The sequence below is a fragment of the Callorhinus ursinus genome, unplaced genomic scaffold (genome assembly GCF_003265705.2).
Source record: "Callorhinus ursinus isolate GAN/ISIS: 27379988/994484 unplaced genomic scaffold, GSC_fseal_2.0 scaffold79, whole genome shotgun sequence".
Classification (NCBI taxonomy): domain Eukaryota; kingdom Metazoa; phylum Chordata; class Mammalia; order Carnivora; family Otariidae; genus Callorhinus; species Callorhinus ursinus.
The window spans coordinates 1,176,043-1,190,103 of record NW_027397141.1 but is presented as its reverse complement, the minus strand read 5'-3'; the positions used below and the strand labels follow the sequence as shown (position 1 = coordinate 1,190,103).

The window sequence follows — 14,061 nt, the reverse complement described above, 5'->3', positions numbered from 1 at the left end:
CAATACAGTCATAATTAGAATTTTACACTTAGCCTCCTGCTATCATTTATAATGCAAAGGTCTCCCTTTTCTAGGATTAACACTTACAACGAAGGCTAATTCCAACTTCTCTTCATTTAATCAACCAGTGATACGTGCCGTTAGTGCCCCATTGGCCACACTGGCCACCTTGCCACGCAGGGGTGCTCCTGTCTCAGGGCCTTTGCTGTCCCCCAACTGGAATACTCTCCCCTGACATCAGCCAGCATGGCTCATCCCCTGACTTCCCTCCTCTGTCTTTGCTCAACGAAGCTTCTGCTGACCCTCTTTCTTAAACTCGCTGCTCAGCTCAACCTCCCTCCACACCTACTCTTGTCACTCCCGGGTCTGCTTATCCTGATTACTTTTCTTAATATGTTTTATTTCCTTTAAGTATATTATGAACTTATTTAAATATTGTTTATTGTTTGCCTTCCAGTGCTAGAATTTAAGTCCCATCAGGGCAAGGATGCTGGTTTTGTAGACGAAGGTGCCTAGATCTGTGCCTGGCACAAGCTGGTCCACACAGAATATTTGTTGAATGAATGAATGAACCTCTGAAAATTCAATTCGGTGCAATTCACTTTCTTAGAGTTCAAAATATTATGCTATTAATGCTTTAAGTTGTTCTATATATTGTGCATAAATATATGCATATAATTGTATAGAGTTGTATACATTAAAAGAATACCAATTTTATATGTAAAACATATAAAAACACATTTTTTTTACAGGCAACACAGGGATGTTCCGGAGTCTTCTTTTGTTGTATGTGACTTTCACATACCATGCCAACTTTAGAACCTAATCCCCAAATAAAATGTGGCTTTAATATCCTCCAACTGGTAATGCAACTGCCTGTGATTCTATTTACCAATTTTATTAGTACATTTTTAACGTGAGACTGAATTTAAATATTTGAATAAATTTAGGAAATATTCTACCAGTTTGCTTCTCTTAATTCATCTGAAGCTGCTACCAGATGACAATTACACTGAGTTGGCAATTTATTGAGTGCTTTGTGTTTGGAATGCAAAACTGATTACGATGCATTCAATGCCTTCTCTATATGCTCAAAAGTCTACAGGGTCTACACACACGCACATAATTATACTACAGAAAAATAGGTTATATAAAGGAGATATGCATTATGGAATTATAGGAACCAATTTATAGAGGCAACTAAGTACTTTGCTTAGAAGGGATGCTCAAGGAAGGCCATCAAGAGGAAAGTAATATTAAAGAAGAATCTAGAAGGTTAGAGATAAATGCAGAAACAAGTCCATTTCAGGCAATGCTCTCAGCATTAGGAGGAAGTCAGAAGTATGGTACTATGTTATAAAAGGCATGGGACAATTGTTATTGGTGTAGAAAAATGTCAAACTACATTGTTAATTCACGCTATTCTCAAAAATAAGGTACAGGTAGCTTGAACTCCTAAATGTAAAAAACAAAAACAAAAAACAACCAACCAACCAACCAACCAAAGGAAAACCCAAAACCCTAAACTTTAAAATATATTTATAGAGAGATAGATCTTTATTATTTTTTAAGATTTTATTTATTTATTTGAGAGAGAGAGAATGAGAGACAGAGAGCATGAGAGGGAAGAGGGTCAGAGGGAGAAGCAGACTCCCTGCTGAGCAGGGAGCCCGATGTGGGACTCGATCCCGGGACTCCAGGATCATGACCTGAGTCGAAGGCAGTCGCTTAACCAACTGAGCCACCCAGGCGCCCAATAGAGAGATCTTTATGGCAGCAGGATAAGAGAGATTTTTTTTGACTTTTTGATAAGAAACGTTTTTCAAACAGTACAAAAAAGCACAACCTATAAAGATGAGGGTTAATCAATTTGACTATATTAACATAAATTTCTGTGTGATAAATACATTAGTTGGGGGTGCCTGGGTGGCTCAGTTGGTTAAGCGACTGCCTTCGGCTCAGGTCATGATCCTGGAGTCCTGGGATCGAGTCCGCATCGGGCTCCCTGCTGGACAGGGAGTCTGCTTCTCCCTCTGACCCTCCCCTCTCTCATGTACTCTCGCTATCTCATTCTGTCTCTTAAATAAATAAATAAAATATTAAAAAAAAATACATTAGTTGGGCCACAATGAATTAAGTCCACTGTAGCCTATCTCTCTCAGTAATTATAACTAAACTTTGGACAAAATACACATCTATCTGAGGACCAGAAAAGTAAACAAAAACGTGAATTTTGAATATATATAAGACAGAAGAAAGACACACTCAGACTAAGGAAAACGAGGAGCATTCTTCGATCAGCTGTGAATGACCTGCTACAGGAAACGGTAGTAGAAGGAAACTCAGAACTTCAGGAGTGAAGGAGAGCTGCAGAAATGGTAAGTATTGGGATAATAAAAAGGAGATTTTTCTCCACTGAAGTCATCTAAAGCATGCATGACATATGAAGGCAAAAGTTATAGCATTGCCTGGGAGAAGATATTCAATGTATGGAGGTGTAATGTATGGGACAACCATAAAATAGATGTAACATATGGGACAACTATAAAGAACGTAGATGTAATATATTTACAACTGTAGATGCAATGTATATGGCGACTATAAAGTAAAGGTCAGTAAAAGAGGTTAAAAGGAACAATATGGTTGACTGCGAATAGACTGAAAGTTGGGTTTGTAAATATTACAACTATTAATTCAGCTATGAAAAAATACATATGAAGACACATAGTTGAGTTACCAACAGATAAATTAAAATACAGTACTAAAAATATTCAAATAATCCAAAAGAAAGCACCATTGGGAAAGAGATGAACAAAAATGGTGGTGAGAAACAGAATAAGAGAAAATGGACAGACCTAAAGCCAATCACATTAATAGTTACATTAAATGTAAATGGTCTGAGCATACTAATTAAAATACGAAGACTATCAGATTGGATAAAATTAAACACGACTCGTCCATGTTTTGTCTATAAAAATCACGAGTTAAATATAGATACATAATTAGGTTAAACGAAAAGAGATGGATTTTCTTTGGGATGAGGAGGGGATGAAAACACTCTAAAATTAGATTGTGGTAATAGTTGCACAAGAACCCTGAATTGTATATTTTAAAGGTGTGAATTATATGGTATGTGAATTATATCTTGATAAAGCTGTCTAAAAATAATTAAAAGGATGGAAAAAACATACCTTGCTGATAATGACCAAAAGAATGATGAAGTGGCTATATTAATTTCAGACAAAGTAGACTTCAGAAGAAGGAATATCATCAGAAATAAAAAAGGAAAAAAAATGCATAATGATAAATAGATCTATTCACGAAGAAGATGTAATAATCTTAATGGTCCCCGCATCTAACAACAGAACTTACAAATACATGAGACAAAAACTGTTAATCTGAAAGGAAGAGTAGACAAAATCTCAATTTAGCTGAAGACTTGGATGCTCTTCTCTCAGAATTCAATAAAAGAAGTGGACAGAAAATCAGCCAAGATACAGAGCACTCAATAACACTGTCAGCCAACTTGACCCAATAGACATTTCCAGATCACTATCTGACAACAGCAGAATACACCTTTTCAAGTGCACATGGAAATTCCACCAAGATAGACCATATCCCGGGCCATAAAGTAATTCCTGATAAATTGAAGAGAACTGAAATTATACAAAGCATATTCTCAGATCATAATGCATTTAAACCAGAAATAAAAAGCAGAAAGATATCTGGAATGTCCCTAAATATTTGGAAAATAAACATTAGTCAAAGAGGAAGTCCTACAGGAAAGTAGAAAATATTTTGAATTGAATGAAAATAAAAGCAAAACATATCAGAATGTTCCAAATGCAGGTAACACAGCTAGATGTGGAAATTCATTGCATTAAATACTATTACGGAAAAAAGAAGGCATCAAATCAATGATCTAAGCTTGCTATTTCAGAAAGTTAGAACAAACTAAACCCAAAGCAAACGAAAGGAAGGAAATACTAAAGAGCACAGAAATCAATGAGACAGAAAAATAATAGAATTTATCAATACAATCAAAAGCTGTTTTTAAAAGATCAATAGAGTTGACAAACTTCTAGTTAGACGAAGAAAACACTATAAGCCAAGTGTTTGCCATGCATGCAACGGACAAAGAATATTACCCAGGATATGTAAAGAATTCCTGAAAATCATCAAGAAACTCATGCAAACCAGTTCAGAAATAGGAAAAGGATGTCTTTGGACTATCAAGTCTGAGGACATGTGAAAACGCTCCATAGCAACCAGGGAAATGCAAAACAAAACCATAATAAGATGTTTCACACTTAATCACATTGTTTAAAAAAAAAACGATTCATTAAACCAAGAGATTACCAAAACAGAAATGTGAAATATTCCCCTTTAGAGGTGTATAAATTGATACAACTATTTTGGGGAATAATTGGCAGTACTCCTATGTTGAAAAATATGCATCCCCAGAAATGCAGCACTTTCATTCAAAGGGGAAAACTTCGGATCTTTTTCTCTTACTTACGAGTTAGAGGCATATTCTATGATTTTCACTGTGGCATTGTCTCTAACAGTAATCATTTGGAAACTTCGTTTTGATCAAGTTTTCCACTCCACTTGGTCAAACTGCAAACCTGTTGTCCTTAAGAAATGTCATGAATGTATCTCTGTGAAACTTGTTTCTGAGAAAAGTTGAAAGTGGAGGAGGCATGTTTATACCTAAAAAGCAAGTAACACAATTTTGTTGTATGGTGTTGAAAGAGGGCTTCTAGGGGCACCAGTAAGAATCTGTGCTAATGCCCCGGTTGTAGCCCTCTCATAAATGTTCGGGCATGAAAGTCCCTGCTACCATATTGTCCCTGGGCATTCAGCATCATTTTCCTGCATCTTGCATGGAGCTCGCTGGATTGGGTTTCTCAGGATCCCAAGAGACACCTCCGACCACCTTGTGAAGATCTGGAGGAAGAGAATGGGGCTGCCAGAGACATAGCTATCCCCTGGGCCCAGAGGTGGTAGCAGGGTGAGACCCACCCTTCCCGATGGGGTGTTGTGTTCCTTTGGCCTTTTCTCTTCCAATAGATTTGCTCCCTGCTGAGGGAACTTGAAAGCCATGTTGTGCTCAGTGGCCGCGAGAGCGTGTCCGCTGTCATCTCCATTCCTACTGCTTCCCTGGGACAGGCCCCACCTTAAGGCCTTTACACTTAACCTGGAGCTAGTACTCGGAATAAGACAGCAAAGGAGAGCACCGTGTATCAAAGAGGGAGACAAACACCTCAACAAATACAAGTATCTGCGAAGTAATCTCAGAGGGATACATGATTTTAAAAACATGCCAAGCATCCATTATTATCTATAGACATGATGTAACTTATGGCTATATCCATCTTAGTAAAAGTGCAAACACGCATGGAGGGTTGTGCACCAACTTCAGGACAGGATTCACCCCAGTGTGGCAGGCAGGGGTGGGGGGTTAGGAACTGGGAGATAGATTTCTCTAGAATATATGGTGCCAGAGCAAATATGGGGAGATGTTTAAGATTTACTGAAGTTGGATGTTTTACTGCTTGCTGTGCTTCCTTACCCTAAGTTTAGAGTATTCCACCACGAAATGTTCTTGAAAAGCACATACATGCCACATTTTAACCCAATCCCAGAAAACTGCAGGGTCCTGCCGATTTGGTCTAATCTCCCACATATTTTAGATAGCATCTACTACTTAGAATCAGAATTGATGCTCAGAATACTGACCTTGGTGTGGGGAGAATACCAAAATAATAGGGCAAGCACTGTTTTTAAGCATTTGTTATATTGCAGGGCAGACTTGTCAGGTTATATATATTTTCTTTAATCAATCTGAAAACAAATCGCTACTTTCTCTACCCCCAAGTTAAATAACAGTCACGGGATTCATACCCAGTTCTTCTTGTTTTTTCTTTTCTTTTATTTAATTTTAAAAATTAAATTTAGTTAATGAAATGAACATTGAAATTCTTAAGTTAACTGGAATTTGTCCTCAACCATGTTTTCTCCACTGCATCACTCTCTCCCCTGTGCAACGGTGCGGGCTCACTGCGGCTTTCCCATCTGGAACCTGATCATGCAGAGATATCACGAAACCTGTGTATTTCTCGTTCTTCTAATATTTCTTAAGACTGAGTGATCTCCTCATTGATAACAGTCAAAGTCTTCACTAGAAAAACACTATGCATTTGAATACATTTCGGGTCTACATACAGCACAATTTTATGAAGGAAAAATACAACATACAAGATCTGGTTTTGTTTATTTTCCAAGTTTCCATATATCTATATAGGATTTGTCTCTTTTCTATTGAAAACATTGCCATTCACCTCATACCATCAAATTAATTTACTGCCTTCATTTCTTGCACATAATATGGAAGTCACGAGGGGTGCATACAGATTCCCCGAAACCTCAGCTCCGTGAAAGAGCTTTCTCTGCTAGATCGGCTTCCGTTTGTAGCTTATAAATGAAATACATATATATTTCCTTTTGAAGTGTTTATCTAATTTCTATTTCCTACCAGGTGCTTTAGAATTATCCCTTAATGATTGAACTAAATGTGTCTGCATTTGTTATTTTATCTAGCGCGCTGTTTCTTTTCCCTGCCACTATATAGTTCAGGCAGCCCACGTGACAAATACAATGCATACTTTAGGAAGGTGCTGGCTTTATTTAGATCCCTGCAACACTTCATTTTGCTGATATGTGACATTACAGAAAGGTTTCTTTGATGGGTCAGTAAGACAAACCACATAACACTTTGTCTCTTGATTGTGGATCAATTGTACATTGATTATGGTACGGCTTTCTTCGGTGGCTGTGTTGGGAGCAGGCTGGATATTTATTAAGCTCCCAGGTGCTGGACTGCCACTATTTTATCAGAGACCATAAGTGATTTCTGACAATGAATACTTGAATATGACAGATATTAATAATAATGTTTTATGTTCTTTAAAAAATTATAACGAAAAGTTAGGCAAGGAATATGATAAACGCCCACAATGAAAATCAGAGTTCACAAACCACATATCGCTGTGGAGCAGACACCTGAGAGGAATAAAACAGCGTGAAGCAGAAGTTGCAAAAGTGAAAAGGAGTATGTAAATACAAATAAGGTATGCTCAAACGAAAAACGAAAATGGTTCATTCTTCAATATCAAGCGTAGAGCCCTAAGCCGATGTAGAACCTGCAATTTCAGGCTGAGGGCAAGAACTAGGCATTTTATTTCATCCATCCCCTCCTTGGACCCTCCTGCCTTTGGGCCCCCACCGCCGCATGGTTCACGATTTTGCTCTATTTATAATCCATGGGGCTCCTGTGTCAGGTTACCCGGTCTTCTGAGTCAGCAGAGGATTGCAAGCACAGCAAAAAACGCCAAGTCACTCTGGGTTAGAAGGTGTTCTCCGTATTTCACTCCCTGATGAGTCTCCTCCCGCGGAGTTACTTCGGAGGGATCTCATCGTGCCAAATGGCACGCACTTTTTTTAAAAAAAAAGTTATTTTACATCTCACAAAATAGCAAGTGGATAAATGGCATATTATTTTTATAAATACTGTTTAATTTCAAAACCAACCTGAAGTGGCTTTTACAGCCTAGGAAACTGCAGAGCTGAGTGGTGGGAAGTGCCCCCCAAAGCTTCCTGGCAGGGCCAGCACATGGGACCGCCTGATATCACACACTCACTGCTGGGTGTACCTGCCCCAAGTGCCCTGCAAGGCCATGTCTACGCTGCTCTGCTCACAGCAAGGACCTACCGAGCCTTCCTTAGGAGGAGCATACAGGAACTCAGCCACATTCAAGATGCGTGGATGTCCCAGCTTTCACGATTTTCAAATATTTCAAATGAAATTTACTTTTACTGCTCTTATATAAAGTCATTATGTTTTTGCAAATTTGTAAAAAACGTATGATGGCATAGGACATAAACGGCATTGTCTCTACGCTGCACCTCGAGGAAAGGAACAACTAGTATTGATTGAGGCGCGACCCTCATCAGAAAGTGTTTTACATCTCTATCAGTGTCGGTCAAAATTCTTATTTGCAGGCAATGAAAACTCTGCACATCTCAACAGGTGGAACGCTTATTGGAAAGTGAGAGAAAGGCATGAGGCGGGAAGGAACGGCATGGCAAGGGGGCAGGGATCAAGGTGGGTTCAGTGGCTGGCAGTGGTCATACGCCGCCTAACAACTGCCACGGAAGGGGGACACCTCAGCCACGTGTCACCCCCTTCGGGACATCTGCTCTTCGTGTCCCTTCCATCATCTGTCTCTCACTCCATAATCCACAGCTGACGGGCTGACCTAGCCCATCCCGCATGTATTTGTCGAGCTCCCAAAGGACGGAAGAAAGGGTGAGTCTCTTCCCTTATGTTTTCATCGTGAGAAGACTTAACATGGACCTGGCAGCTTAAAAGCTAAGCCACAAATGTCCACCACAGTTACCTCGATTTTTGTCTTGACCAACAATTCTTCAAATTTTATGAAAAAGTTAGATGACTCCTCCATTCTTTTTAATGAGTTTTGGTAAGTTCATTCTCAGAAACAGAACTTACGATCTTGGCGTCCATTCAAAGCATGCACTCTGAATGTGCCTTATGATCTTTGGCAAATTACCAAATCTATTTCCTGTTTTCTCTATCTACAATAATACACATACATTTTGTCTTTCTTAAAGAGATTTCACTAAAACCATGGATGATGCTAATTAGACTACAGACCTCCACAACAAGAAATTTAATTTGTAGTCAACATTTCATTTTACTGCTATAGATCCAATCAGTCCAGGACTGATTTTATAGAATTCTTATCTAGTTGCATCAGTAGAAAATCTAAAAGGCAATATGTCTGTAGGTGTCCATATTTCCTCTACAAATGCCATACAAGACAGAAGTCCTAGAGCTTTTCAACAGTGAGAAATGTGTCCTACCATGAGGATGCCTGCACTTTTGCAGGGAAGAAAATGAGCCTGGTTCCCTGCTTCCTTGAAAAAAGGCACCACAAGGTCACTGAAGGCAGAGAATTTGCTACCTGAGCAGAACGCCTGCATTGACAACTAGAAATGGAAACTTACTCCTGAAGATCTTTCCCATCTCTCTTTGCTTCTTAGCCAAATCCACGAAAGAGATGCCCACTTTATGCGCCTTCTTGTAAAATCAACCCTTTCTCTATGAACCACATTGTTGTGGGAGCCCTGGAAAGGGCATCTCCTGGCCGACCTCTGTGCTCTAAGGTACAGGAGTCAGTCTTATAATAATAAAAATCAAACCAGTGTTCATTACAAGTGGGTCCCCCCTGGGAATTACCTTAGATAAAGCATCTGTAAGGCTTACAAAGTAAAGTAAATGCACTGCTAAGGAACAGAGGGGAGATTAGGACTATCTGCTACTGCAACCAGTCTGTATTTTCTTCCTATTTCAGTACCTATATATCATTGTGATTTCAGCAGACCGCTTATTGTAAGATTTATTTTTAACATTAAAGTTACTGATTTGTCTCACTCCCTCATCAGTGTTATTTAGAAAAATCTCAGCTGATAACAATGGACCTGTCTATATAAGGCCAAATATTCAGATGCAAGTGCATCACTGGCTGGATTGTTGATTTTATGGAAACATCTGGATACTCAAAGTTTTAAAAAATATTTTTTAAAATATTTTATTTATTTATTTGACACCGAGAGACGAAGAGAGACAGAGAGAGAGAGAGCGCGCACAAGCAGGGGGGAGGGGCAGAAGCAGAGGGAGAAGCAGACTCCCCACTGAGCAGAGAGCCCGACATGGGATTCGATCCCAGGACCCTGGGGTCATGACCTGAGCCAAAGACAGATGCTTAACTGCCTGAGCCACCCAGGTGCCCCTTTTTAAAGATTTTTAAGTAGATATTTGACATCATGAAAGTTGTACCACAGCTTCATGCAAAATAAGAATCCTGTTGCTAAAGCAATAATTTTGACTATATTGATAACAAGCTCTTTGATATATTCTTGGTTGTGTCACCTTGATTGTAAACTCATCTTTCTGAAGATAGTGATTAAAACCATATTTTAAAATTCAGCATAAAAAGAACACTAGATTACATGATAAAAATCATTTCCCTTTCTAAAAATCCTAGTGTTTTTGTTTTATTTTCTTGAAGTGATTATCCTTACTTTGGTGAATTTTTTAAGGTCAAACCCATTAAGCATATACATAAAATCGCTGAAATACGTCAAAAACAGTTTTGTGAACCGTAATCTCATTTGGATTTCATGGCGTTCTCATCATTCGCTATGTTTTCTTTTCTTTTATTTACTTACTTTTGTAAGTAAGCACTATGCCCAACAGTGGGGCCTGAACTCACCACCCCATGATCAAGAGTCCCGTGCTCTACCAGGCGCCCCCAATGTACCATATTACAAATGCATCTGGGTTATGTGGACTTTAGGGGTAGAAACAGATATAGTGGCATAAAACCACAGGTGCCTCAAGCCTTTTATTCCCATGCTGTTGGCACCCAGAGTCCTCCTATTTGGGCTGAGGTCAAATGTGGAGAAAGTGTTAACATCACTCCGGGGATGTACTGTCATCTTCACTTGACAGTGATTTTTTAAATGCCACAACATAAATTACGTCTACAATATTCAACTTAAAAGTATTCATTAATTTTTTTTGTTTTGGGCATTCTTCTTCTTCTCTTTCTAACCAGCAGAAAGCCGGGAGACAGAGGAGGAGAGAGAAGGATGTTGAGCTGAAGACACTTAGGGCCGGAGTAAGGACAACAGTGTTTGCTAGTCCAGGGGGAATGCACGTTCTCGGTCACACTGTCATGAGGGTCTGCTCACCCCTTAGTTCCAGCTTCTGTTACAACTGTGAGGATGTGGGTGTCATTACCTGAGTGGTGTGGCTCTCTCTCTGTTTCTGAAATGAGGAGGTTGTGGAGCTGCTCACAGACAACCTGGAGAATCCATCTTCTTCAGGTAAACCTACGGAGGTCAACACCGACAAGCAGTTAAGTGTGTCCTTGCCCCAAATAAGACAAGCTATGTATCTGTTGCAATAAACGTGAACTGTTATAGTTCATGGATTGAAAGGATGGTCAGTACATGCTCCTTGAATAATAAATTTCCCACGGGAACACAAATTACTGTTGCAGTTACATTTAATAAAAGGGGAAATATGCTGGAAAAACAATAAAGTGGTAACGAAGAAATGTTCCATGGTGGCACGCAGGGAGGAGAGAGGTATTGGGAGGGGGGAGGGAGGAAAACTTCTAGAGACTGAAGATAGTTCCGTGAAGCAGCAATGGTGGAGGGAGAAGCATGTGGACAACAGAGTGAACGGGGTCCTTCAATGCCACAGAGGGAAGCTTGCGTTTCATTTGTGGGGTTGCAGGGAGGCAGAGGGGGATTCAGGACAGATAGACGCGGCATGAACTCTCTTGACTCGTGCTCACTGCACACACCGAGGGAAGGTAGAGACTGGGTGGAGTTCCATGCAGAAGAGGTCAGGACCCCTGTGTATTCACAGCAGACCAATTCCTCACCAACCCCGGAAGATAAACAACGGGTGTGAGGAAATTTATATCCCCCACCAAAATAATACAAAAATACCTGTGAGGCACCAAAGGGTTTTACTGACGATCCCTCAAGATAGAAGGAGGGTTTCCCGACCTCTGCACGGCGGACACTTTGGGCTGCCTCCCTCTCTGTTGTGGTGCTGCCCTGCGTAGGGTGTTTGGCAGCATCCCTGGTCTCTACCCCAGCTGGTAGTAGACCCTCGGCAGCTGTGATAGCCAAAAATACTCCCCCCACCCCGGGAGGCAAAAATCATCCCTGACTGTGCACCCCGGGGAGAGAGAGATCAAACAGCATCACAAGTGACTTGCTAATAAAAATGAATACCTGAAAAAAGAAAAGACACCTGATGGAATGAGCTCAATCCAGAGACATTACATTATTCAGTGATTGCTGCTCTTACCTAAAATCATAATTAACCAGGATGGTGTAACTGATTAAACATATACAGGCTTCCTAAATTAAAGATCGTTAGCAAATCACTGCACACTTTTGCAATTACAGGAGTGAGTTCTGCAGGGAAGTCCACAAGACCCCATCAACACGCAACAAGACCCCCGATCAATCTTCTTGTTCCATATACAAATGCCTTGGCACGGAGAGGTTAGTTTCATCCTGACTGGGCAGACTGGGGCCACCACCTGGAAAGTGACAGGACTACAGTGGGGGCCACAGGGCAAGACGGGTCCTGGCCAGAAGCAACAGCAACGTCTGAGGTTGGCTAGGAGATACTGCAGTAGAGACTGGTGTAGCAGGTGTGGGACAGGCGCCAATCAAACAGGGGTAGAGAGGTCTGGGATCTAAACCAGGTGGAGGGGGCGACAGAAATCTGAGCTCGGTCACAAGCTGGAATTCCAGGCAACCAGGTAAGCAGGGAGTCAGGGGTAAAATGTGTGTCCAGACTGCACGGTGCAGCAGAGAGTCTGGGATTCACAGGAAAGAGGAGTGCCAAAAGTGTGGGCACTGGTGGGAGGAACAAAGTGCTGACCGACCGACGAGCAAGACAAACGTCCATGTCTAGAGAATTCCACTTCATGGACATCTTGCGAAGACCAGGAACCTGAGGAAGGGGAAGAACGTTGCGGTCCACTTTTTTTTTTTTTTAAACTGAGTTATAAATCAGAAGTTTACTCCCTGAACAAAAGCAGAAACTCAGCTCATTGAGGATACAAACTCAGCCAAATCAATAGCATATTGTGCTTTATATAGTGTCAGTTAAATAAAGTTAGGAATTATTTACGGTCCGCCTCTGAATAAGGCACTGGGAAATGCCATGAAGAATAAAGGAGCGGCCCTCAGCCAGAACCTAGAGTGGAATGAGTTACGGGTCAGGCAGGGGGGCAGGTGACATTGAGCGGCATCCTGGAGAGAGCAGGGATGGATTCTGATGCAGGGCACTGGAGGGACGTGGTGGTGGAGACATCACAGGATCTGAACCTTCTGGGAGGAGAAGGTTCTGAAAGGTGAAGAAGGTGAGGTGGGTCTGTTTGGAGAACTCACTCCAAGACGATGAAGTTCCAGATGGCTCCATGCCCAATGGAAGGGCTTCTGAGAGGGAGTGTCCAGCAGGGGAACCTGCAGGATGTGCTGGAAGGCAGAGAAGGGCAAGGGAAAGCACTCGACATGACATTCCACAGATGTCTGACGATATTTTGTAGGCAATGGACAGAGCCATAGGTTTCTGAGAGGGGACTGTGATGAGACACCACTGTACCAGAGTGGTGCGTTAAGAGGCCTTTCTTACTTGTTGACTAAAGAAATCATGGATCCCAGAACCTGTGGTCAACAGGGTGGGGACAGATGGTGTCAGCGTGGGGCAGGGGAATGCGGGGGTTGCTGAGCCGGGTGCAGAGGGACGGTGAGGGAGAAGGAAGGGGTGCTGGCAGCCTTGGCGTGCATGCTATCTCCCTCCCACCATGAAGGTGCAGGTGGGGGGAGCAATTGAGACCCCCCAGGCTGGGGTGCAGAACACCCTTGCTGGTTGTAGCAAACAGGAGAAAGAAGCTCACTCAGGACGATATGCCAAGGGAGTGGGAGCCAGAGCATAAGGTAAGAGCCAGGAAGCACTGAGGACATTAGAGGGCAGAGTTTTGTTTTGTTTTGTTTAGTTTTGGGCCAATAAAATATTTTATCTGGTTGCCATATCAGAAGCAGTACATTTTAAAGGCAAATGATCTAAAAATGATACTGAAAGAAAAAAGAAAACCCATGAAGGAAAAAAATGGATTAGCACCTCTATTTGAACGTTTAAAAATAAATATATACTAAAATATCATAAAGATAAAATGCAAACTAAAAAAGAACAATAAAGAACATTTAAATGCACTAAATAAAAGGCCTATTATTCTTAAAACACCCTACAAATCAAAATAAAGGACCTGCTGTCAGATTTTAAAATACGGGCAAAGAATATGTATAGAGAGGAGAGAGAGTAAATAAGCACTAAGTAATAAACCTAAACGTAAGCAATCAATAAATAAATATGCAAAG

General features: G+C 41.0%; 1 protein-coding gene across 4 annotated transcripts in view; it reads right to left on the bottom strand.

Moving 5' to 3' along the window:
- Positions 1-14,061, bottom strand: part of MYO16 (myosin XVI) — a 593,786-nt gene that overhangs the window by 19,322 nt on the left and 560,403 nt on the right. For 3 of the 4 annotated variants that reach the window (XM_073887420.1, XM_073887418.1, XM_073887419.1), the window contains exon 34: positions 10,889-10,980. In XM_073887420.1, the coding sequence (XP_073743521.1) occupies positions 10,889-10,980 (92 nt within the window). Of the gene's footprint in view, positions 1-6,002; positions 7,498-10,888; positions 10,981-14,061 lie in introns of those variants that run through there. The other variant, XM_073887421.1, reaches the window with a different exon arrangement.